This window comes from Glossina fuscipes, unplaced genomic scaffold, assembly GCF_014805625.2.
Source record: "Glossina fuscipes isolate IAEA_lab_2018 unplaced genomic scaffold, Yale_Gfus_2 3, whole genome shotgun sequence".
Classification (NCBI taxonomy): domain Eukaryota; kingdom Metazoa; phylum Arthropoda; class Insecta; order Diptera; family Glossinidae; genus Glossina; species Glossina fuscipes.
The window spans coordinates 12,056,595-12,079,168 of NW_023998417.1; the positions used below are offsets into that span (position 1 = coordinate 12,056,595).

The following is a 22,574-nucleotide window of genomic DNA, read 5'->3' on the forward strand; positions in this document are numbered from 1 at the left end:
TGAGGGAGAGAGTTGATAACTTCAGCTTTGAAATATTGATGTAGTTGCCACTAGTACCATGTGTGGTTGTTGTTGCAAATTAGTAATAGATAATTCTTAGTAATGGCAATACCGTGCATTATATTAAAAGGGCAGAAAAAGTGACTAAAAACAAATAATTTTCTTGTGTGATTTTGCGAAGACTTTCTATAAAATTATTTAGGAGGTAAAGGCTAAGAGCAGAACTTTTAATTTTTCAATCAATGTAAGCATGGCCGCAGAGCAACGAGTGTTGAAGCAGGACGGCTATTTAGAAGTAGGAACTTCGGAATTTAATACTGGCCGAGGCATCTCGTCAAACGCATCTTCTGCAAATTCAGCTTCCAGTCGAGAAGTTCATGAAATACCGATCGAAACACGCAATATAGTATATCATCCACATTTAAACGTAATACTTGTCTTTGACAGCAACAGCCAAGTGAAAGTTCTCGATGTTCACTCTGGAGTCATTTTGCAATCATATCAATTAGCAAACGGTAAATAAGACATTTTTTGTGATTGATTGAATAATACAGTTTTTGCTGTGCTATTTTTGCTTTTCATTTTTTTTTTTTTTTTTTTTTTTTTTTTTTTGCGTATGTGTGAGTCATGATTTTAGATTTCAGTATACATTTCATTATGTGCGTTTACCGTAATTAATATGCATTTGTGTATTGTGTTTGTGTTGTGTGTAAAGAGGATAGAATTTTTATAATGCAATGTGGGATCATGGTTTATTTTCTCTGCATACTCCAATTCGAACATTTACTCGTAAATTTGGCGAACTGCTTCCCTTAAGATGTCGAAAAAGTCTGTATGTAAATAATAGGTAAAAAAATTTTCATCGAATAGCCAACAAAAGCTTTTTGTATCAATCTCACAGTCCTTTTTCATCAGCTGCGCAGGAGTTATATATTTTATACACTCTTCATATTTGTATGTTCGTTTTTTGTTTTTTAGATATTGACTGTAAGCTCTATGGGCGTTTTATGCCGCTTCAAGAAAAGATCCTCATAACTGATGGACAGAATATAGGATTCCGTGGCGACTACAACGGAGTGTTATTGCTTGATACAATATTGCAATCACCTATCACTCAGAATGATGACATTGTTCGGCTCGAGATGTTGCTCTCTGAGGCGGTAATATTCCAGGCATGTCTAAAAGACCTAGAGCATGAGGGCTTGGAATGTCCTAATGACGTAAGCAATGAGTTGATGGAGAAAATCAAGAATGCACAGACTAATGCGAAGAAGGGAATTAAAGCACAGAGGGTACGTAACATTTTTCTATGTTTTAATATAAGGAATATGTAAAAATAATTGATTTTACGTTACAGTGGAATGCAATATGTATGGAAGTGCCATATTCAAGTCTAAAACTGGTAGCTAACAACGTGGTTATTATATTGAAACGGCTTGAACGGCACATACCCGTCTTAGCTATAGCATCTGCGATTAATGAGCGTCTAACAGACCTGTTAGTTGGATCACGCATTCCGGACATAAACTGGCATTGTAATAATATTCAACGCGTGTTAATGCATTCGGAAGCAGTGCGTAGGCAAACATTTGAAAAGTGGCCTCATATGGATTATAAATGGGCTTTACCAGATCAGATGGCTCAGGCGGGATTTTATCATCAACCTTCATCGTCTGGAGAGGATCGTGCCATGTGTTTTACATGTAATGTATGTCTTGTTTGTTGGGAAAAAACCGATGAACCATGGAGCGAACATGAGCGGCATTCGCCTATGTGTCCGTTTGTAAAAGGCGAGTACACGCAAAACGTTCCATTGTCTGTTACCTATGCCACTAATCCCGCAGTTAGGACAGCGGGAATACTTGGTTTCGACGTCATATCTAACAGCGATTATGCAAATGTTTTATGCACTAGTTGTTCGCACACGGGTGACGTTACAATTTGGAGCATCGAACGTCATTTGAAACAAATGCATTGCTTTAATATTGCTACACTGATGAAAGACATTATAGGCAATTCGGGAAATTCAAACATTGAAGAGTGCGAAAATAATTTTGAATGGGTGCGTGTGACGGCTATTTGTGTTCTGCCCAATGCAAGGGCGCAAGGTCGACTGTATGCTATGAGTGCCGCTCAAAATTTGGCAGGAAACGGAGGGGGAGGTGTAAATGTTTCTAATGCACCTCCAATTACACCATGCACGTCGACTTCAACTATGCGAGCAGGCGTGGTTGGATCTAAATTAGTTCTCGGTTTAAGCACTCGGCATACATCAGGTGAACATCTATTGCGAATGGTAGTCTTAAATATAGTGGAGAGCGAACGTTCTACGGAGACCGTAGGCAGCGGCGATGGTGTTATTACCGAGCTCAATAATCAAAAATCAGTTACAGGTAGCGGTATTGGAGGTAACAACAGCAAACGTTAGTGAAATGCTTCTTATGCGATAGTAAACAGTAGTGATTTCAATTTTTGATTTCAGGGGGTGATGGCACTGCAGGCGAAAATCGTGATGATAATAAATCACATACTTCTACGATGTTCGAGAAATATGCCGACAGTTTCGATAGTAATGGCTTTGTGCCTATGTCAAAGAAAACAAATACTGGCGCAGGGGCATCCGGTGATAAATCTGATGCAGCGATCGAATACATCGATTTTGAGGAGAACTTTAAAAAAATAAATCACTTTTGCGAATTGACAGTTTTCAATTTAATTGAAAACAATGCTGACACATCTGTCTCTGGTGGAGGAGGGGGTGGCGGTAGCAGTATACCTTCTGATGATACCGAAATGGAGGTTTCGTACATCAAGAAGAAGTGGATGGAAAGTATGTCCGCCAACAAGCAAAAAAATAATTATGTTTCGGTGAATAACAACAATCAAAATAGCGGCAACCATGCTAGTATGGACGCAAATGCTTCTAAGTTGGTAGTAAATGACGAAATTGATTGTGTAGTAGAAAGTTGTACCATACTTAAACGAATGAATGCATTAACTGACGATGATACCTTCGGAAGGCAACAGGATCTAGTAGAGATTGATGAAATAATGCCAACCAATGGTTTTTGCAACCAGTTGTTGGTCAAACTTGTAAAAATGAAGGCTCCCAAAGAGGGCACGAACAAAATTATAATGGCAAACGTTGAAAATGACAACGATGACTATCAAATGGAGGATGATAAATGCCAAGATCAAATTGGTTGCTCAACAATAGGTTGTCAACTTCTTCTGTTCGACTGTCTTGATGGAATTATACCCAATGAACATAAAAGCGCTCTCTCGTTTAGTCGAACGAAATGTCCCCAACAATTATGCGTGTTGCCCAATTTTCCTCTATTGGGCGCGGTTGAATCAACGGGAAATCAAGTTGTGTGTCAAACATACGGCGCCTTGTGTGTTGTATGCTTAGATGGCACGATCGAAATTTATTCATTACAAGATTTCCAATGTATTACCACAATTAAGGAGCAAGAACAACACTTTATTGCTGTCGCTTATTGCCGAAGTTTAGAACGACTGTGCTGTTGCACTCGTCGTGGAACTCTAATATTCTACTCCCTTAATGATGCCGATAACGAATCTGGTGATGAAATGCTTGATGCTGATGACGAAAGCAATATAAAAATTGGAATACAGGAATGTAAATCCCTGGAGTGCGGGGAGTTATCGGTAACTGATGGTGGCAAAAAACAATTGCTGCAGCAGCACCAAAATGAACCATCTAATGAGTCGCAGACTCATCTCCATAACGTCACCAGCATAAAGGTGGATTGTAGTCCATCAGGATCGAATGCGCATTGTAGTGCGGTGCAGTCGTCGCCGTCCCCATCATCGTCATCTATGAATGCTGCTGCCACAAATCTTTTGGCTTATCGTACTGGAGACTTAAATTTAGACGATCTCCGTACTTTATATTCCCTTACGCTTTTCGATGAAAACCTTACTATGTACGCGGCTGAAGTGCCCAGTTGTTGGAATGATTTAGTACAGGCACAAAAACAACGCAAGCAAACACAACATATGCGCGGAGAGGATACGCAATTCACGAAGACGTGGCGTCTACACAATGATACGTAATGAAAAAGTTTTAATATTTTTCGTATGGATAAATGTTTATTATTATTGTATGAAATATACACATATTTACAGAACTACGTGGGATGAACACATCATCGAATTGAATCTTTTGCAGCCAGTTAGTTTGGGCCATATTGATTTAAAGTTTACCCTCTATCAACAGTGTAATAACCCGGCAGCCATACAAGTAACTCTTCTTAAACAGAATACGAGTGGATTCGGCTATCGCATGAAGGGCCAACATTCCAGTTTTAAACATCAATTAATGGAGGATGAAAATGTTGATGCTCCTCTGGGAAATTTGGACGGTGTGTGATATGTTTTAACCGGCATTTAATATTTTATTTATTTTGATTTGTTTTATTCAACTTTTCAGGAACCAATGAGAATCCCGTTTTGAATGAGGAATACCTGCAAACCCATAACGCAGAGATCTTGGCCGGACCTATGGAGTTGTCGTCATGTATGGATCTAGGCGAGCAGAGTGGAACTGTGACATTAACATCGCCTAAGTTGTTTAAAACACGCACGCGAAACTTTCTGTTGCATATCAAAACTATGGCAGATCCGTCAAAAGAGGTGCCGTCGAAAAATCGGGGTAAGTATGTTTGCCCGCCTTCATGTGGAGCTAATCGGTTTGAATGTTTAAAATGTACATGCTTTATGTTCGCACATTTCATATGTGGTTGATAATTATTGCATTTTCAGTACCTGTTCGCAAGGGTGGCATTATGCGCTTATTGTCATCTTCATTTGCTAATAATTTATCATCAGCATCACATTGTTTTGTTTTTAAAAATCAATCCAATAATACCACCAAGGTCAATCCAAGCTCCACCACTTCTTTCTCTGCCACAACTACCACCACAACCAGCACCACTGCCACTTCATTTCCTACGAATACCTCATCTAAACAAGCTCGTTATGACTTTTACATAGGTATGATAAGCGAAACCACGTCATTCTGCTTGCACCTATTCCCTTCAGTTCATCGATAACAATTTTATGTTCGCTTTGTTGTCGTTGCTTTACTTTTAGGTTGCGATTGGTTACACGAAATCTCCATTTACGTGCGCGGTGTTAAGTTGCAAAATAAAATTCCAAACGAGCGTTTACAACGCATTGCAATGCTAGAAAGTAATCAATTGCTGGAAAATTTATTTAAAATTGTCAGTGAAGAACACTCGTCAAATCTTGCCAAGAACCTGTCTTTGGACATTCTCATTTGGATTTGTTGCATTCGTCTGAAACGCTATCGTTCTCCAAAATCGGAACGCATTAAGACACAAATTACTAAACAAACCGCTGCAAATTACACAGATCTTCTAGCCCAGCAATTTGAGTGCATATGCCTGACAGAGAAGTATTTGGAGGATACATTACGCCAATGTATTATACGCGGTGATAGGAGTCTGGCTCATAAATGTCTAAAATTAGTTGTATTACTTACTGAGTAAGCGTTAAGCGCAGCACTCTATCAAATTTCCAACATAAAAATGTTTCCCTATTTTGTTTTAGTGGTATCTGTAATCTTCCTACTGAAATTCAAGCTCATACCACCTTAGACGTAGCCATGAGAGATGCTATTGCGAATACTTTTAACGAATTACCTTTGGCTAAGTATGCTAGTGTGGTGTCTTGGTATGCAACGTTAACTTGGGTTACGTCAACACTAAAATGTTATCACGGTATTCCTGAACTTTGCATTAAACTCCTGACTGAAATCTCTCAAGAAATGAATAAGCGCTGGGATCCCTACGGAGCTCTTCTAGGAACTAGGTTAGTGAATTTTCAAAAATATATTAAAACTCAATTGCTTGCTTCCGATTACTGCACGTGACCGCTTCATTACAGATTTGGTCTTTACGGCTTTCCTTTTGAACCGGAAATATTTGATTACGATCTGACAAATGTCAATAAAAACAATGTAAATTTTTCATCGATTCTAACCACAATTATACGAACCAATGCTGGAGTTTTTCATGCAGGCGGAATTGATTTAAAAAAACTTTCTTCTATTGGTAAGATAAAGAAATCTGAAGAAAGAATCTTGTGTTTATGTGTGTGTGTGAATACATTATATATTGCAGACGGTGTTGACTTGCGAACTTTTCCACAATTGATTAGGTGTAAAAGTGTGAGCAATCAATTGCGGGGCTTGCTTGAGGTAGAGCAATTGCATTTCACTTGCACGGCATCGTCAGAAGCTACCCGCATAGATAATATGGATACTGTATCTGCGAATAGTTCCTCCAATATAAATATGGAAGATTTGGTGGCAGCGCCGATGCTCTCGAACTTGGTGGATTTATCTAATACAGAAGAAGTAATGCTACACAGTGTAAATGTATTATATATCTAATCTATTATATAACTAATGTTTTCCTTTTGGATTTGCATTGCAGGTAAACGATCTATTGAATAACGTAAAAAATAATGTTAATAAACTTGTGGAAAAACTCAAATGGGATAAGTCGAAGAAAATGGAATTGGAAAAAGTCGAATTAAAGCCGAACGGCATTGGTCGTAAGTAAACGAATATAAACATATCTATATCAAATCATTATACACTGAATATATATATATATATATATATCTGCATTACTTTAACTTTCGGAAATCTCAGCCGTAGATGTGACACTAATCAGCGGCACAGAATCGTCGAATAGTGCACCGGAGGAAAAAATTAAAACTAAATACACTAACAACTTGCCAAAAATTAAATTTATCTATGAAGGCGGTAAACAAACGAACGCAAATGTTATGCCAAGTGGCGCGAACACTAGCGATGGTAACAAACTTGAACCAATTCAGTCTGTAGACCCAAACGGTGTGTCCAACGGCGACAATTCAAATAACAACTGTAACAATGTTTTCGCGTGGCATAAACTGTTAACACCACCGCCAAAGCAGATGGTAATCATAGATCGGATGCATTCAGGCGCACGTCGCTACGTTGTACTCGATTTTGGTTCGCCTGTCCTATTAACGGATCTTTTTATACCATCTTGCGATGATTTGGCTTCGCTGCATATTGACATTTGGTGCTTCGATGAAGAGACTGACAGTGTTCGCTTAGTTGTGGCTCCAGATATTGGTACTAAAACTTTGGTACTCAGCGATCTACAGCCACCGCCTATATGTAGATATATGAAAATCACAATTATGGGACGCATTGGCATGTCCTCAACTAAGTGCAAAATACCCATCGGTTCTTTCTTTGGACATGTAATAGTTTTAGAATCGGACGGTTACGCCGACCCACTGCTAAATTATATGAAATATCCGCCACAAAATATACAGGCCCAAATAAAGGCCCTTACCTCACTTTATGAAGATGTTCACTGCCGCTATAGCTTAGCAAGTTGCAAACTTTTAGATTTATTGACGCCTTTGCTTAACTCGGAAATGACAAACGCTGCTCACATGCAAGCTTTTATTAATAAGCAACGTGATGACGATGTTACTATATTGGATAATAGCAAAATCACCTGCATCTATGAGGTTTGTTTAATTGCATACGTTTAATATGTCCAGTGAAGTTTTTTTTATCATCTATTATATAATAGGAATGTATCATGCTGCAGCATCAAATTTACGTAATTCAAAATGTAATCAATCGCCTAGAGGTCTCGTTACAGATTGCATCTCCTGTACCGCCTATTTCCACAATGCAGGCTTTGCAGGTAGCTTCGCGGGATAAATTACGAGTGCTTGGGCAAACTCTGGTCGAAATGTTACTTAACTTTTCAATCGAGTATAATTTTAAAGATATGACGTCATTACATCAATATTTTACTATGGAAGTGGCTAATATGCTCTTTGATACCTTGGTAGTGTACGGTGATGCCCACATACAATTAGCTACATGCTCCTTATTGGTACGAACGTGTTGTTTTCAAAACTGGTGGGGGGACTTCCTCGCAGATATATTTTGCAAATTATTTTCTTCCCAAAATACGAAAATTTTCCCTCAAGATCGGTATGTAACTTAGATTTAGTTCGTCTTTCACTGGCTTACTATTCGTATCTAAAATAATTGATTGTTTTTGATTTTGCTTAGGATATTTTTTATGTTGACGTACTTGGGAAGACGAAGCATTGCTATGGGAACGTGCCGATCAATAGTTATAGATGCGATATTAAAAACGTTAGCTAAATTATTGGCACCTATTTCGCCTCACTATCAAGAAGCATCTGAAGTCGGTTTATATCCAGTTAATAATGAGTCATCCAGCGGCGGTTTGTGGTCAAAATCTGATTTACAATTAATTTCGTGGCTTTTACTATTTCTCTCGGTGTGCCTGGATGATAGCAACGATCGCAAGGATAAATGTATAAATGTTACGACGCTAAGAGAAGCAAAACTAATTTTTGTAATTCTAGCTGTAAACCGTTGGGAATTCATGAGTTGTGATTCAGAATTTTCAAAGCCTCGAACACAATCGTCTAACGGTGGTGGCAAACAACTGCGATGTTTTAAAAAGAGAATAGTGCAGCAAAGTAAATATAGCCTTCAACCTTACACTGATTGGGGAAAGAAAATCTATATGATACAAAATGAGGTACGAAAAGGATAAAGAATAAAGATGGGCAATACTAAGAATTATCATTCCAATTATATAGCATCCGGGAATTTTTATGGAACTGACTGGGAAACCGAAGCCGGCAAATAAATCCAATAGAAATGTTCTCCTACCTAAACTAAGCAAAGATACTATACAAGAATGTGAAAATAATTTCGACAAAGGCTTAAAAACAATACGACTAAATAATATTTTAATTGTTATTCGCGGTCTAGTGGCTTTATTGCTTGAAATGGATTTTACTTGCAACATGGATCAATTCTTACTCACTAGCAAAGTGCGTAAGATATTTATTTCAATTTAAACATTAACTCATTAAATTGTATAAAATTTTGATCAATTCTTACTCACTAGCAAAGTGCGTAAGATATTTATTTCAATTTAAACATTAACTCATTAAATTGTATAAAATTTTTTTACTTTTATTTTTCCGAAATAATAATTAGGTAATTGCTCGCCTAGTGTCGGCGTGCCGTCCAGCGGTTCAACTTTCAAAAATTATAACCATTAATCAACTAGAGCAATTAATACGTCTGGCTGTCTGGAACGATCAACATCAACCCTGGGCTGTTCACGCCATAACTTGTTTGTTACAGGTTTGCTTTCGCAATTAATAATTTTTAATCCATAATTTTTAATTAGAAACTTGTTCTACACAGGATCTCTTGGACGCTGACAAACACTTTAAAGATAACGACACCACACCCACAAATGATACCGTTCGTCCTATGGAAGGAATGCATGAGACCAAAGATTTATTCGTGGACTACACGTGTAAGTCATCATACTGCTAATAAATCAAAATAAAAAGGGCTACATAACGGGTATTTTAGCTCCCTACTTATCGCAACCATTGACTTCAAGCCAAATCAACAGCAACGATGTACAATACACCGATGGAGTGAAGTATCCGTATTTACCGTCATTGATTGAATGTGAAGACACAGAGTTCGACGAGATACTAAATGATATCGATATTACAGAGCGCAGTAAACCGGTTGCGAGGAAAGAAAACTCGAACAATAAGAATACTTTCAATTTTTTCTGCAAGTCATTATCTGGCGCTATGGATGCCCGTTTAGATATTGGCCTAAATTTGCATGTGGAAATGGATTTACGTCGTATAACCGTAGTGTCGTCTCTGGATATGTTCTCTTCGTTGCCACAAATCATGACGAATGATGTTATTACAAACGCGGCAGAGGCGACAGTTTGGCCGGAATATCTTACCAATATTTGGTCAGGGCCTGAATACAATTGCGGCCTAAATACGTACAATATGTTCAAGAATGTCTTTGATTGCATATTATCTGATTTGCATTTGCAAGTATGTATTCATATTTTGACTGATGTTTAGAAACTTATCAAAATGTTGATTGAACTGTTCATTTATTTTCATTTTTTTTAAGGAGACATGGGTTCATTTGGAACAAGTATTGCAAATGTGGCTGACACTAAACGGAGAATTGGCCGATAAGTCGTTTAATACGGGCATTACAAATGCTGATGTACCAAAGATACCATTTGGTGCGAATGCCGTGCAAGGGCTATTGCTGGCTTTAGCTTGGCATAATGATGTAAAGTTGCGTACCTGGTGCTTAGGTTTTCAATGTCTGTTATTGGCATGTAATTCCCAATTTATTGGTGAAGAAGAGGTGGCCGACACAACGCGCATCAATGAGGTTATTATCAATGATGAGAATTTTGAAAAAATGCTTCTTCGCTTCTTTTCTGGTTATGGAATGAGTTCGGCTATAATTACAAATCGTTGTGTAAGCTACAACCAGTGGTGATATGTTCTTGGACGCTCTGTACATATCTGTTTGCATTTTAGGCAGGACCAACAATATGCAAACACCTTCATGAACTGCTCCATTGGTTGCATCGAAAGGGCGAAACAAATGATGACGTAATTTCATGTAAACGTAAGCTCAAAGATACCTTATTGCACGTTGTTCTTCAATTGATTCAACCTGGAGGAGCGATCAGCAATCAACTGGGTCCGATTGATGCTCAAAGCCAACTTGTGCGAGACTTATTAACAATGCCAAATGACAAAGCAGATTTGAATGTATCGCTGCATATTATTGAGTGCGTATGTAAGTGTTATCTTAAACACACATCTTCAATATACTTCTTTCATCGAGATCTTCGAACAGCTTTTCTTGTGTTTAACAACATTTCGAATGGTGACAAACTACAGTGCCAAAGAATTTCAGATGCTAACAATGCTTCCAATACATTTAGTAGCCTTTTTGCCAATGTTTTGGGATCCGATCATGCCAAACATAATACATCAATATCCGACAATTCGCTAATTATCAGTTTGCTTAAACTGTGCTCATCATTAATACAAACTGAACTTCCTCGGCAATTAAGCGTAACTTTTAAAAATTTTTTTTTTTTTAATCTTTGTCTTTATATGGAACACTGATTTCATCCTTTTTGAATTGTAGGATGTCACAATTCCCGAAGAAGAAGAGCTTTCAACAGAAAGCCAAACAGATGAAATAAAGGCTGAACAGTTAAATATCGAAGGACATCGCATTAAGACACCTTGCATAGCAGATACAGGTAAATATACATTTTTTTTTTTTTTTTTTACACACCGGTATGCATATATAAAACTATGTTTCTCTTAGTCCTGCGGCATTTTCCAACTATGAAACGATTGCTGGGTTCTTTATCTCATTGTTCAAGCAACTCTTTTACTTTGATGGTGTCGTCGGCTCTATATAGCGTCAAGCCAACCGATTCGAATTTCTTTCTGGAAGAACCGCAAACAACAGCAGACGCGGTTTTTAATATGCTTATTACATTATGCGAGAAAGTTTCGAATTCTCGCTTGATTGTAGCGCCTATATGTCAATACCTTGAATCAAGTAAGCATAAAACAAGTAAAAGAAAAAAAAAATCCATTATTTTCTACATTTTGTACATCGGTTTCACAGGCATTCAACACCGCAACGCATTACCACGTTTGCACTTATCGGAGCCACTATTGTGGTATATTTCAAAGGTATTAGAGGTTCCTTCAGCAGTGCAAATATTTACTCAGTTAGGTGGAATTAAGATCATTTGCAAGAATTTAGTAAATTTGAACAAATCACTCATTAATATGCAACCCGGACTGGTAAGGCTTTTGCAGCGAAATAAGCGAAGTAGTGTGACAATTTCATCTTTGTTCATTTATAGATTTCGTTAATAATGCAGCATATTACAAGAGACACAAAACTTAAAATGGTCTTTCATACGTCGAGCAATAATAATGTTAAGAAAAATTCAGGGGGTAGCGCTCAAGCGCAACGCCATTTAAAAGATGGTCTTATCAATTTTGCTCCTTTCTGTGCAATATCCGCCGAGAACGAGACTGCACAATCCGCTGATGTACTCATCTCCAATCCAGTGGCAACGCATCGTCGACCACGCACACCGGCTTGGAGTTACATGTTCTATCCTAACGAGTCGCATGCAGATTTAACGATTACTCTTCCCACTGCCATTTTATTACGCGAGGTTCAATTGCAACCTCATGCTCCTACTTTAGCTTCGTGTCCATCGGCAGTAGCTTTGGAAATTTCTAGAGATTTCGGTTTGGGACCCGTACCCGTTGGTCCGCCTCTTACGACAACCGGTATGACATGTATACGCCTTAAATTGGCCAAACCTGAAATAGCTACGAGTGTGATACTCAGATTGTACAGGTAATAATATTAATTGATTCCTTCTTCTTTTCATTTCGATGCCATTGCTATATGCATATATGTTTCTCAACGAACAGGCCAAAAGATAGTCCAAGCATTGGTCTAACTCAAATTGCGGTTTTAGGCAACACAATATTTGGATCGACAGCAACGGGATCTGCAGTGAGCAGTGGTAGCGCGGGCACAATTAATCCAACAAACTTTAATTTTGAATCCAGTGTTGATGATGATACCTTCGCCAAGACAAGTGTGGGATGGGTTCGCATATTATCACGATGCTTTACAGCAGCTTCTTTAACTCCACCCGATTCAAAATTGGCTGCAGATGTAATTGGTGCTTCAGCAGCTTATCCCGGCTTCCTGGAAGCGTGTTGTTCGCTAATGAATATAATGCCAATGATTCCAAATTCCACAGTCCAAAATCTTGAAACCGTTCTTCTAAAGTTGGGTGCATACAGTCGTGATTTGTGTTTATCTTTGATACACGTTTTACTTTGGGGGACAACACCTCAAGGTGCGTTGTTCTGAATATCTGATAATGTACTCCAATTAAATATGTCAAGTGTTATTTCCTTTTTCAGCCTACAAACTTTCTAATGACAGCATTTGTGATTTACTTTATAATCTTTGTACCGCTAAAGATATATACACGTTGGATAAAGTGCAAGTATTACTTGAGTGGATAGTAAAACTAAGACAAAACTATAGCACTAACATTGTACGTTGTAATAATCCTCAAAGCGGCTTCATTAAGTGCATTGCCTCAATATTGTGGCATGTTCACGCTGAAGGTCAAGCCAATCTTCAAGAATATCTAACTTCCGATATATTTGATGCTTGTGTGTATTGGATTGATTGTTTGGCAAATGAGGAGCCTTTAAAAATTTCATTCGATACTTTAATTTGCTCACTTTGTTTCATTAAACCGCCGCTCTTCGATCGCCTTTTGCAAAAATGGAATGTCATACTACCGCAAACCGAAATGAAAACAACTGAAGATATCGAAATGCAGTTAAAGAGCGGTCTGACTGATGACAGCAAAGAAGCTAGCGGTAGTGTATGGTTTGCCAATTCTGTTGACAGATTGTCGACATTACTTCAGCGGCCATCACATTTGGCCACAATTGCGATAGCGTGCCAATCGCCAAATGTTGTGTATCAATTGGTGGATTCTGACTTACCAAAACTTTTGGCCTATGCTCTCTATGAATATTGTTCAACATTAAACGCCATAGAGCAACAGTCGCAACCACAACCACAACCACAACCACAACCACAACCGCAAGCTGTAGAGTTGCCGGCAGTCCATTTCCAAATGTTTAATGACTGCCTCACCGACGCCGATAAGGTAGCCGAAGACAATATTGAGAGTATGCAGACCGATGTAGAAAATGCTTATCAACCGCCATTGCTAAAATCACATTTAGTTCCTAAAATATTGGACTTCTTTTCGGAATGCTGCGCTGAAGGGCATATGCGTGATTGGCTTGGGACGAAGCAAGGTTCCATATTTTGGAAATCGTTATTGACATTACTTTGCAATCGTCGCTCGCTAGAATTTGCCAATAATGGCGGCGCGCAAAATACTCCAATGGAACCATTGCAACAAACATTTATACGTATCGAACGCGCGACCATAAATTTCTTTACACGCGTCACGACTTGCCATCCTAAAAATCAGGACATATTGACTATGCTTCTTATCGAGGTCATTCAGCAACCGCCTCCCATTTCCAGTATGCCTTTTAATGATCGGTCCTCGAAGGTGGCTATATCCGGTTTTACGCGTCAATTCGTTCTACAATTATTGCTTGAAAATGAACGTATTCTGGTTTCGGTGCGCAGCAAACAACCTCTTCAGAAAAGGGATCCATATGCGGCCGCGCTACCATCATCTGGGCCTTTGCAATCTAACTCAACCGTTGCTTCAAACGGTGTATCAATGGCTTTAGTAAATCATCATCCCTCAAAACGCATAAGTACGCATCATCTACTCTTCTCTGTCAGTACGAACAGCAAATGTCAAGATATTCTGCAAAACTGTGTATCTGGTAAGTGTGGAATTGGAATCGTCATAGAAAAAAAAAAAAAGTGCTGTATTCGAGTAAAGTCGACCGATGTAATATCCGCCACTTGTGTATTGCTATATATGACAAAAGTCGGATATAATTAAAGTTATATTATTTGCTTGATTTTCGGCCTCAATATTTAGCAAATTGAGCAAGTCCTTCGATCGATCGCACTAAATGACCGTAAATGCTATCGTGATTTCAATGTAGAGTCGGACATATTAAAATTGATTTAAAGTTTATTAATGACAGCCATTTATTTATTTACCGCTCGAAAATACAATTTATAGTAATTCATTTTCCTCGGTAAATGTAGAAGCGCGTCACAATGAAAGCACAAGTACACCAATTACCACACCAATATTGTCAGGTGGATTAACTGGCGATTTGCTGAAGCAACACTTTGAGGGTGGGAAGACGCATAGCGATGCATACGGAGATATAGCGATCAACTTTAATGGTTTAGAAAATGGTATGGAATTTTTGAGTGTTGCTGCCGGGGTCACTGCTAAAGATAAACGTATCAAGGATGCAAAGAATCAAGCAGCTGCTCATAAAGATAATAAAGAACTCTTTCCCAATCTTTCAAGTAACTATAATTTTCCCCCCATTTTTTATGAATATAATCTCTCTCTATCTATATCGTTACTACTATTACAGAATTCATGGTACTAGAGGATTTCCTTACATCGTCGAATTCCTCAAGTGTGACTAGTAACGTTCAACTGATACATCCGGATTATCCGGATATATTGATTTCGAGTGACACAACAATTTCGCAGTTACTTGCCACGCTACAAACTAAAGGCCATTCTTTGTCTACGCCTTGCATTTCCCTAACGTTGGTATGGGAACATTATTTGGAAACAAAAAAAAAATCTAAGTTTAGTTGTATGATTCGTACCTTATTTCGCTACAGGTGCCCGTCAGTAAAGTCAACACCGAGGAAAACGATGACTCATCGAAAGTAAAGGCAGTTAATATGGAGCCTTTGTCGTCGCCTTTACAGCGATTTTCTAGTCGCGGTGGATTATCGTTATTGGCTCTATATTTGCCGACTGTTTATACTGATAGTGCTGCACGTAAATCGCAAAATCCTATTCCGGAAAAAGAGAAAAGTCCTCCAATGACGGATTGGGTTAAACTGGAACCCAACGATGATATCTATGAAGATCTCGAGGACTCATTAACTGAACCGACATCTAAGCATGTTGTTATCACTTCCGTACCGCAGCATTCGTTAGCGGCGTTTGGTCTCTTTTTACGTTTACCTGCGTATTCTGATGTGCTATTACGTGATAAATTGAAAGCTCAATGTCTACTCCGTTTGGTTCTGGGCGTTACTGGCGATGGGGAAGGAAGTAGGTTTCACATATATATTTCAAATTATTTATGTTGACTGTATTTAATCTCACTTGGCGGGCTTAAAGATGATATTTACAGCTTGTGCTTGGCCCCATCTTTGCCAACGATGCCATTTGAAGTGTTTCGCCAATTATTGGACGGCTGCCCGCTAACCACCGATGATGGTATGCTGCTACGTCGTATGGTAATTGAAGTCGGAGCAATGCATTTACTGCTGAATTGTTTGGGTGTGTTTACTCATCAATCACCTAACTATCAGTTAATTAGTCCTCAAACCGAGGTAATATTAAGTTACTCATGCTTGAGAACGCGTTACAAGACTAATAAATAATTTTGATCAGGTATCCAACGGAGGCTTGAAAAATTCTGTTAGTAATGTCGATGACGCTTCATTGCCTACTTCCGACGATAAAAGCCATATTTATTGGGCTAAAGGAACTGGATTTGGTACTGGCTCAACTACGCAATCTTGGAATGTGGAGCAGGCGTTGCTTCGACAAAAGAGTGAAGAAGAACATGTTACAGTCTTGTTACAGGTAAGTTTGCTTATTGCATTATCGTATTCGCCATTAGAAGAAGAAAACTATTGCCCGGGATGCTGCGTGTTTCAGAAAAACCTTGAAAATATTTTGAAATTTCCCTTTTTCTGCGGGTAACTAAATGTGTTAAGAAACTGCTAAGATCAAGTTGTAAATGAACTTTTAAATTGCGAATTTCGTCTTACTTAGGAATGTTGTTGTTCGAGCGTTACGCGACGTTTACACTAAACTAATCGCATCAATTATTGTCAAGCAGTTCAGCAAAGCTCCTTATACTGCCTTAGTTTTTTAAGATTTTTGCGACAGAAATTCAATTTGTATTGCTTTACAAATGCTATAGTCGCCTGACTTCACTTCGCGGACTTCATTTTGTGTTAACTGAGAGGGTAAACGCGAAAAATTCCCCTTTTTCCATAAAAGTAAACAACAACTATGCCATACATCGTTACAATACTCAGAAGAGCGGGACATAGACGCACATTTTTTACATTAATCGATCAATTCATGTCCGTCTTTTCGGCCTCTCTGACGTTTCTCCATGTAGCGTTTGTGTTTAGCTTACAGGTCACAATTTTGGAGATATTTTAATTAAATTTGACAGTTAGCGAGAGTTTTCATTTGAACACAACCAGTATTGAAAATGGCTTGAGCATCTTTGCGACTACTTCCGCCAAAGTGCTTCGCTTTCTTCACGACTAAAAACAAAAAAATGCCCCTGCCGAAAACGATAGAATATTATATAATCTATATATATATGAAGACAATATGAATGCCATTAGACAATTTTCATAAAGGTCAGGCAGAAAGGTCTTATATTCAATATTCTATGGTCAAAATTGGCGACAAAAATTTACCTTAATTTGTTGGGCTCTACCCTCTATAGGCATTCTCATGGCAAATTGGCGCCTTTATAGTGGAAAAATGTGCATTTTGTGGTGTTTTATGATCAAAATCGGCTCATAACGTAATTTGATATATAGCTTGGCTATATAAAATATGGGTCAAAAAGGTCTATATCTTGGACACCATAGCATATAAGCATTCTCATGAAAAGTAAATCCATATAAGTCAAAAATGTTTAATTTCCAATATTTCACTATCAAAATTTACCCACAGTCCATAGACTGTAATTTGACAGAGAATGACATGAACCGTAACCCCTTTCGACAACAGAGTTTATCAATGAATGAACGTTTTACCAATGAAATAATGACAATTTGGCGTAAAAGTTAACCGTGGGACCGCCGTACACTCGTTGGCCTGTAAAATTAATTAATGCTATTGTTATAATTTATTCGGACCATTGAAATGAATTCTAAAATTACATGAAAGGCACAAGCGTTTTGTTGAATCATATTTTTTATTATTATTTATTATTTTTATTATTTAATTACTATTATTATTGCTATTATTATTGCTATTATTATTATTATTACCATTATTCTCTTTAGCGCAAACATTCAATTTTATTCTTCTATTCTCTTTTAATGCCATTCGTATTTAATAATGCGGCTGCCATAAAATAACTTAGTTCTCTATAACTTAGTTTTGTTTGTTGCTAGGGATACCTGGTATTTAGTTAATGTTGTTCCACGTGGAAGTTGAGAATCACTTTTCTCATAATTGCTTTCAAACACTATCGGTGACCATAATGATATCCTATCATTTTTTATTATATACTTGCAAACCCACCAAAAGCGTTACATAGTATCAGGCAAGAGGACCCCTTCAAATGTATTTTACTCATATCTTGAAGAGATCAAACAAACGATATATCATTTTGATAGCCAATTTTATTGTCATTTTTCTGCCAAAAGCATTATTCCATCATTATGATACTTTCGAGATTTCTTGCCGGGTAACTAAAGTGAATCAAGGAATTTTCACAAGCCTCTTCTAAAGTCTGCCTTAACAAAAATTCTTCATGGAATGAATCAAATCAATCAGTAGTCAAAGGAAGCGTGGCCTGGTCTCTGAGGCCAATAATTTTCACTTCTTGCAGGATTCCGTGAACATGGGCATTGCCTAGCGTTCTCGTGATGTAAGACGACTCATTACCTATTAATTAAATCCTTATGCAAATAATCTTAACCGCAGAGCGTGATTCCCGATTTTCTTCTACTTTTTCATATGTTATTGTGGGTGTACGACCCTTTCTTGGATTTCCCCCTCTTTATGATAAGGCTCATTGTCGTTTCATGCTTGGAACGATGGAAATTTGGTCCGCTAAATATCGAACTTTGTTATGTAAAGAGATAATTATTTAAAATTATTTGTTAGTCAATGTTCAGTTCCGCAACAACGTCAAGCGGGGCCATGTGCCGATTTCTTTTACCGAAAAGGGAGAGGGAGAGGGAGAGGGGATGCTAGTGCAATTAGAAAGTATTTTGAATTTATGTGTCGGTTATTTATTTGGGGTTTTTTTTACTTGTTGCGATTGTAGGTTCTCTCGAGTTATGTAAATCCAGGCGATCGAATACCAACGTCTCTCTTAGTCGAAGAAATAATGCCACCTCAGGAGATAAATGAATTGGGTGGCGAGTTGCCTAACCAGTTTCTTCAGCTACTGCAGCAGTCCTGCTTAATTCCGGCATTAAGTTCCTATTTACGCAATGACTCTGTTCTTGACATCACTAGGCACATTCCGTTGTACCGGGCCATTCTACAGTTGTTGCGAGCTTTGTCCCTTTCCCAACAACTAACATCTCTGCTTCAACCCCAGCCAAGCAAAAGTTCTCCTTCGATTGCCGAGCTGCTTGTTAACATGAAAACTTGTGTGGACACATATGCTAAACGTTTAAAGTATGTGCTTATTATATACAAATTTTTTTTTTGGCTTTTGTGCATTTGGTGGTCTTATGTGTGTTTTCAATTTTGATTAGACTGAACAAAAAGTCAAACATTAAAGGTCAAACGCAACAGGTCACTGTTAACATTGACGATGGGGATGATGAGGGTTTGGCTTTACTCATCCCCGATATACAAGAGACAACAGCTTTAGTACAGAAAGCAACTAACGTCATAGGTCCTATGGAAGGGCATTCGCGAGGCGCAGACAAAGACGGAAGAATATTGAATAATGGTAGATCTCTGCAAAGCCAATCGGTCGAAGAACGCTATTTAGAAGTGATGAAGAAGCTGCAATTTGATACATATGACATGATTGTTGAGGCCGAGAATAGTGGTTATCGGTTTACGGTCTCTCATCATTTTGAAAAAATGGTGAGGCTAGCTGGTGATCGCTATCATCCTTCCCGTGTTAAACGCCTGGCTCAAGAAGCCGTTACGCTATCCACTAGTTTGCCATTGTCATTTAGTAGTTCAGTTTTTGTTCGCTGTGATACGGATCGTTTAGATGTCATGAAGGTATGTCTATCAAATCCAATTCGATCCTTATATGCGGAATTCATGTTTTGCGACAGGTTCTTATTACTGGTCCTGCCGATACACCTTACGCTAACGGTTGCTTCGAATTCGACGTTTTCTTTCCGCCTGACTATCCAAATCAACCGATGCAAATAAATTTAGAAACAACCGGACGTCATTCAGTTCGCTTTAATCCCAATTTATATAACGACGGCAAGGTGTGCTTGTCCGTATTAAACACGTGGCACGGACGTCCTGAGGAAAAGTGGAACGCGCAAACATCAAGTTTTTTGCAAGTATTGGTCTCTATACAATCGTTGATTTTGGTGCCCGAGCCTTACTTTAACGAGCCCGGGTTCGAACGCAGCCGCGGTACACCGAGCGGTACTCATTCGTCGCGTGAATACAACAGCAACATTTATCAGGCCTGCGTACGTTGGGCTATGCTGGAGCAGATTCGAAATCCCAGTCCATGTTTTAAGGATGTACGTGCTCATTTGTTGTTTGTGCTTCAATTTGTTGCTATCATTAAACTAAATCGTTTTTTAGGTGATTCACACGCATTTTTGGCTTAAACGAAATGAAATCTGCACTCAAATCGAAAATTGGATTGAGGAGCTGAGTAAACCTCAATATAGTGAACGCAACAGCCGTACGATTTCGTTTAATTCAATGGTCTTGCGACGACAATATCGACACTTACGGGAAGAATTAGCTAAATTGACAATTCCCGACGGACTTGAAGATTTAGACTCACCTTTCAATCCAAACGTGACCTTACCAACAATGGGAGAGAATACGGCGGGTGGTAACAGTAACAGCGATATTATTGTCACCGAATCGACTATCGTTAACACGCCCACAGCAGTAAGTAACGGTAGCAATAATAATAACGAGAGTGACTCTCTCGAAAAGATCATAACGAGCGCGATAAGCGATGACAGTGTCTCTTCGATGCCATCTCAGTCTTCTGCGCCAGTCAATGGCACTACAAAGGGTACGACTGTAGATGAGCCCTCATCTAGCGATATTGCGGAAATTAACGAAGATTCGTATGATTTTGAAGAAGCTGTTGAAAACTGTAAATATTGGTGGTGATGCTATAGCCATACATCGATGGTTTGACTGAAACGCGCATTAAAACAGTTGTCAATTTTGTCGTAAAAACCCTTGCAAATAGTCAGCAGAATATCTGCTTTAAATCGTATACATATTCTAATAAGATCAAGATCAGTCTGGTTTTGAAGATCTGTTGCAAAATGCAATAAATGTGAAATGAAATGAAAACAATAACGAACTCGCCCTCTTGTAACCGCATACATGCATTCATACATACATACATATATTGTCCGCATAATCACACAAGTGCACATTTATATATACATTTATTGTTTAAACATTGCCCCAAGTAATCTGTGCGCATGTACTTTCCACATTACATATATATTCAAATTGTAGACTTTTTAAATGTTTAAGCTGTTGGTATTCATATTATTTTATACGTAATTCTACATACAATATATGCCGTTTGTTTTTAGTTTCATACATACAGCAATGCATATCTATATATGTGTATGTAATTGTGTATGTATTCGTTAACCATTAAGAACAGAAGGGTAAACTATATTACTCAACTCGATAGGTTCATGAATTTTTGTGTGCGTCTGTATATATATATATATGTGTGTGTGTATGTGTGTGTGTATGTGTATTTGTATGTGTATGTGAGAGTGTCTATATGTGTTAACATTCAATCCCGATTACACAAATTATCTGCAAATAAAATAAATTTATATCAGTATGTATATCGAAAATAAAACAAAAAACACTTTTTTTTTTTAATTATTTGAAATAAAAAAAAAAAATCCAAACTAAGCTAACCCCCTTCTCAAAGTTATTCTAAATAATATCCATTCGAAGTAAAGGAAATTGTCAAGGTAAAACAATGCGAGATACAATTATCGATAAGTCGATCTGCTGCGATCATTTCCATACGTGACTCGTCGCACATTCTTGTGCCCAGTTTTTTCGCTATTTACAATTCCAATAGTCGATTGACGAATTAAGCTGTCATGTTTATAAGATAAAGTCTCCTCAACGGTGTATTACGTATTAGGAAAACGGAAACGTTTTTCTGCTGAATCATCGTCAAGGTTAATAGATCTCTGGCAAATTTTGGTCTTCGAGTTATTGCTTCCAACCCTACACAAGTCAAAGATAAGGTCGGAGATGTTTTGAAGATGAAGGGCAAGACCGTGGTGGAAATGTGCCATGACATCGCCAGGATTCTAAACTGCATCAGCTATTCAAGACGCCATGAAGGTACGTAAAATCCATGTTGTTCATATTATCCTTACATTAATAACTTTAAAAATACCAATATATAATAAATTTAATTTATTTAAAAAATAATTCTTCCATTTTTTTGAAAAGCTCTTCCTTATGAATACTACTGAAAGGGTTTTGAACAATACCACCGCATTCAAAGGCTGTGGCGTGGATTTTGTATCTCAATGTCGCACCCGTGTCAGCAGAATGGTTTAATATAAATTGATGCTTTATTTTTTTTTCTTCTCAATTTATAGTTTTTAAAATCAAAAAGTGCAATCTTTATTGACTTTGCTGCCTTTATTTAAATTTGTTATTTTATCAGATATGTTTATTTATATTTATATCATTCATATAAAAGCATTTTATAATCGGAAAAGTAATAAAACAATATTTTTTTTAATAAAATACAAAATCAGAATAAATGAATTTGTTTTCTTGTGTACTTGACGTAAGTAAAAGCCGACGTCGTTGGCTGCATTTCATGTAAACAACAACAACAACAACAACAACAACAACAACAACAACAACAACAAC

The 22,574-nt window shown here is 37.8% G+C and overlaps 1 protein-coding gene across 4 annotated transcripts; it reads left to right on the forward strand.

Annotated features, from left to right (window-relative positions):
• Positions 1 to 205: 205 nt before the first annotated feature.
• Positions 206 to 21,535, forward strand: LOC119635179 (baculoviral IAP repeat-containing protein 6). Of its 4 annotated transcripts, none has more exons than XM_038029823.1 (38): positions 206 to 515; positions 979 to 1,292; positions 1,358 to 2,423; positions 2,483 to 4,076; positions 4,153 to 4,388; positions 4,457 to 4,732; positions 4,789 to 5,019; positions 5,119 to 5,533; positions 5,599 to 5,859; positions 5,935 to 6,101; positions 6,171 to 6,406; positions 6,486 to 6,606; positions 6,707 to 7,584; positions 7,650 to 8,062; positions 8,144 to 8,415; positions 8,467 to 8,645; positions 8,707 to 8,943; positions 9,113 to 9,262; positions 9,326 to 9,440; positions 9,500 to 9,993; positions 10,076 to 10,438; positions 10,501 to 10,765; positions 10,826 to 11,046; positions 11,123 to 11,240; positions 11,309 to 11,548; positions 11,618 to 11,799; positions 11,862 to 12,370; positions 12,448 to 12,884; positions 12,952 to 14,421; positions 14,756 to 15,028; positions 15,100 to 15,284; positions 15,359 to 15,800; positions 15,870 to 16,084; positions 16,146 to 16,340; positions 18,787 to 19,145; positions 19,226 to 19,709; positions 19,766 to 20,194; positions 20,259 to 21,535. In XM_038029823.1, the coding sequence occupies exons 1-38, from the start codon at positions 251 to 253 to the stop codon at positions 20,805 to 20,807; spliced, it is 14,856 nt and encodes a 4,951-aa protein (XP_037885751.1). In that variant the 5' UTR covers positions 206 to 250; the 3' UTR covers positions 20,808 to 21,535. The 4 variants fall into 4 exon arrangements, with proteins under 4 accessions (XP_037885751.1, XP_037885752.1, XP_037885753.1 ...); XM_038029824.1 differs by having other exon boundaries at positions 1,358 to 2,408; XM_038029825.1 differs by having other exon boundaries at positions 207 to 515; positions 4,457 to 4,678.
• The last annotated feature ends 1,039 nt before the right edge of the window (positions 21,536 to 22,574 follow it).

Excerpts from the sequence above, each read along its gene's own strand:
- LOC119635179 (XM_038029823.1), top strand. The coding sequence starts at position 251 with ATGGCCGCAGAGCAACGAGTGTTGAAGCAGGACGGCTATTTAGAAGTA. Across the intron at positions 10,766-10,825 it reads GCATATTATTGAGTGCGTAT|CTTTTCTTGTGTTTAACAAC; the intron begins GTAAGTGTTATC and ends ATCTTCGAACAG. Across the intron at positions 16,085-16,145 it reads TAATTAGTCCTCAAACCGAG|GTATCCAACGGAGGCTTGAA; the intron begins GTAATATTAAGT and ends AATTTTGATCAG.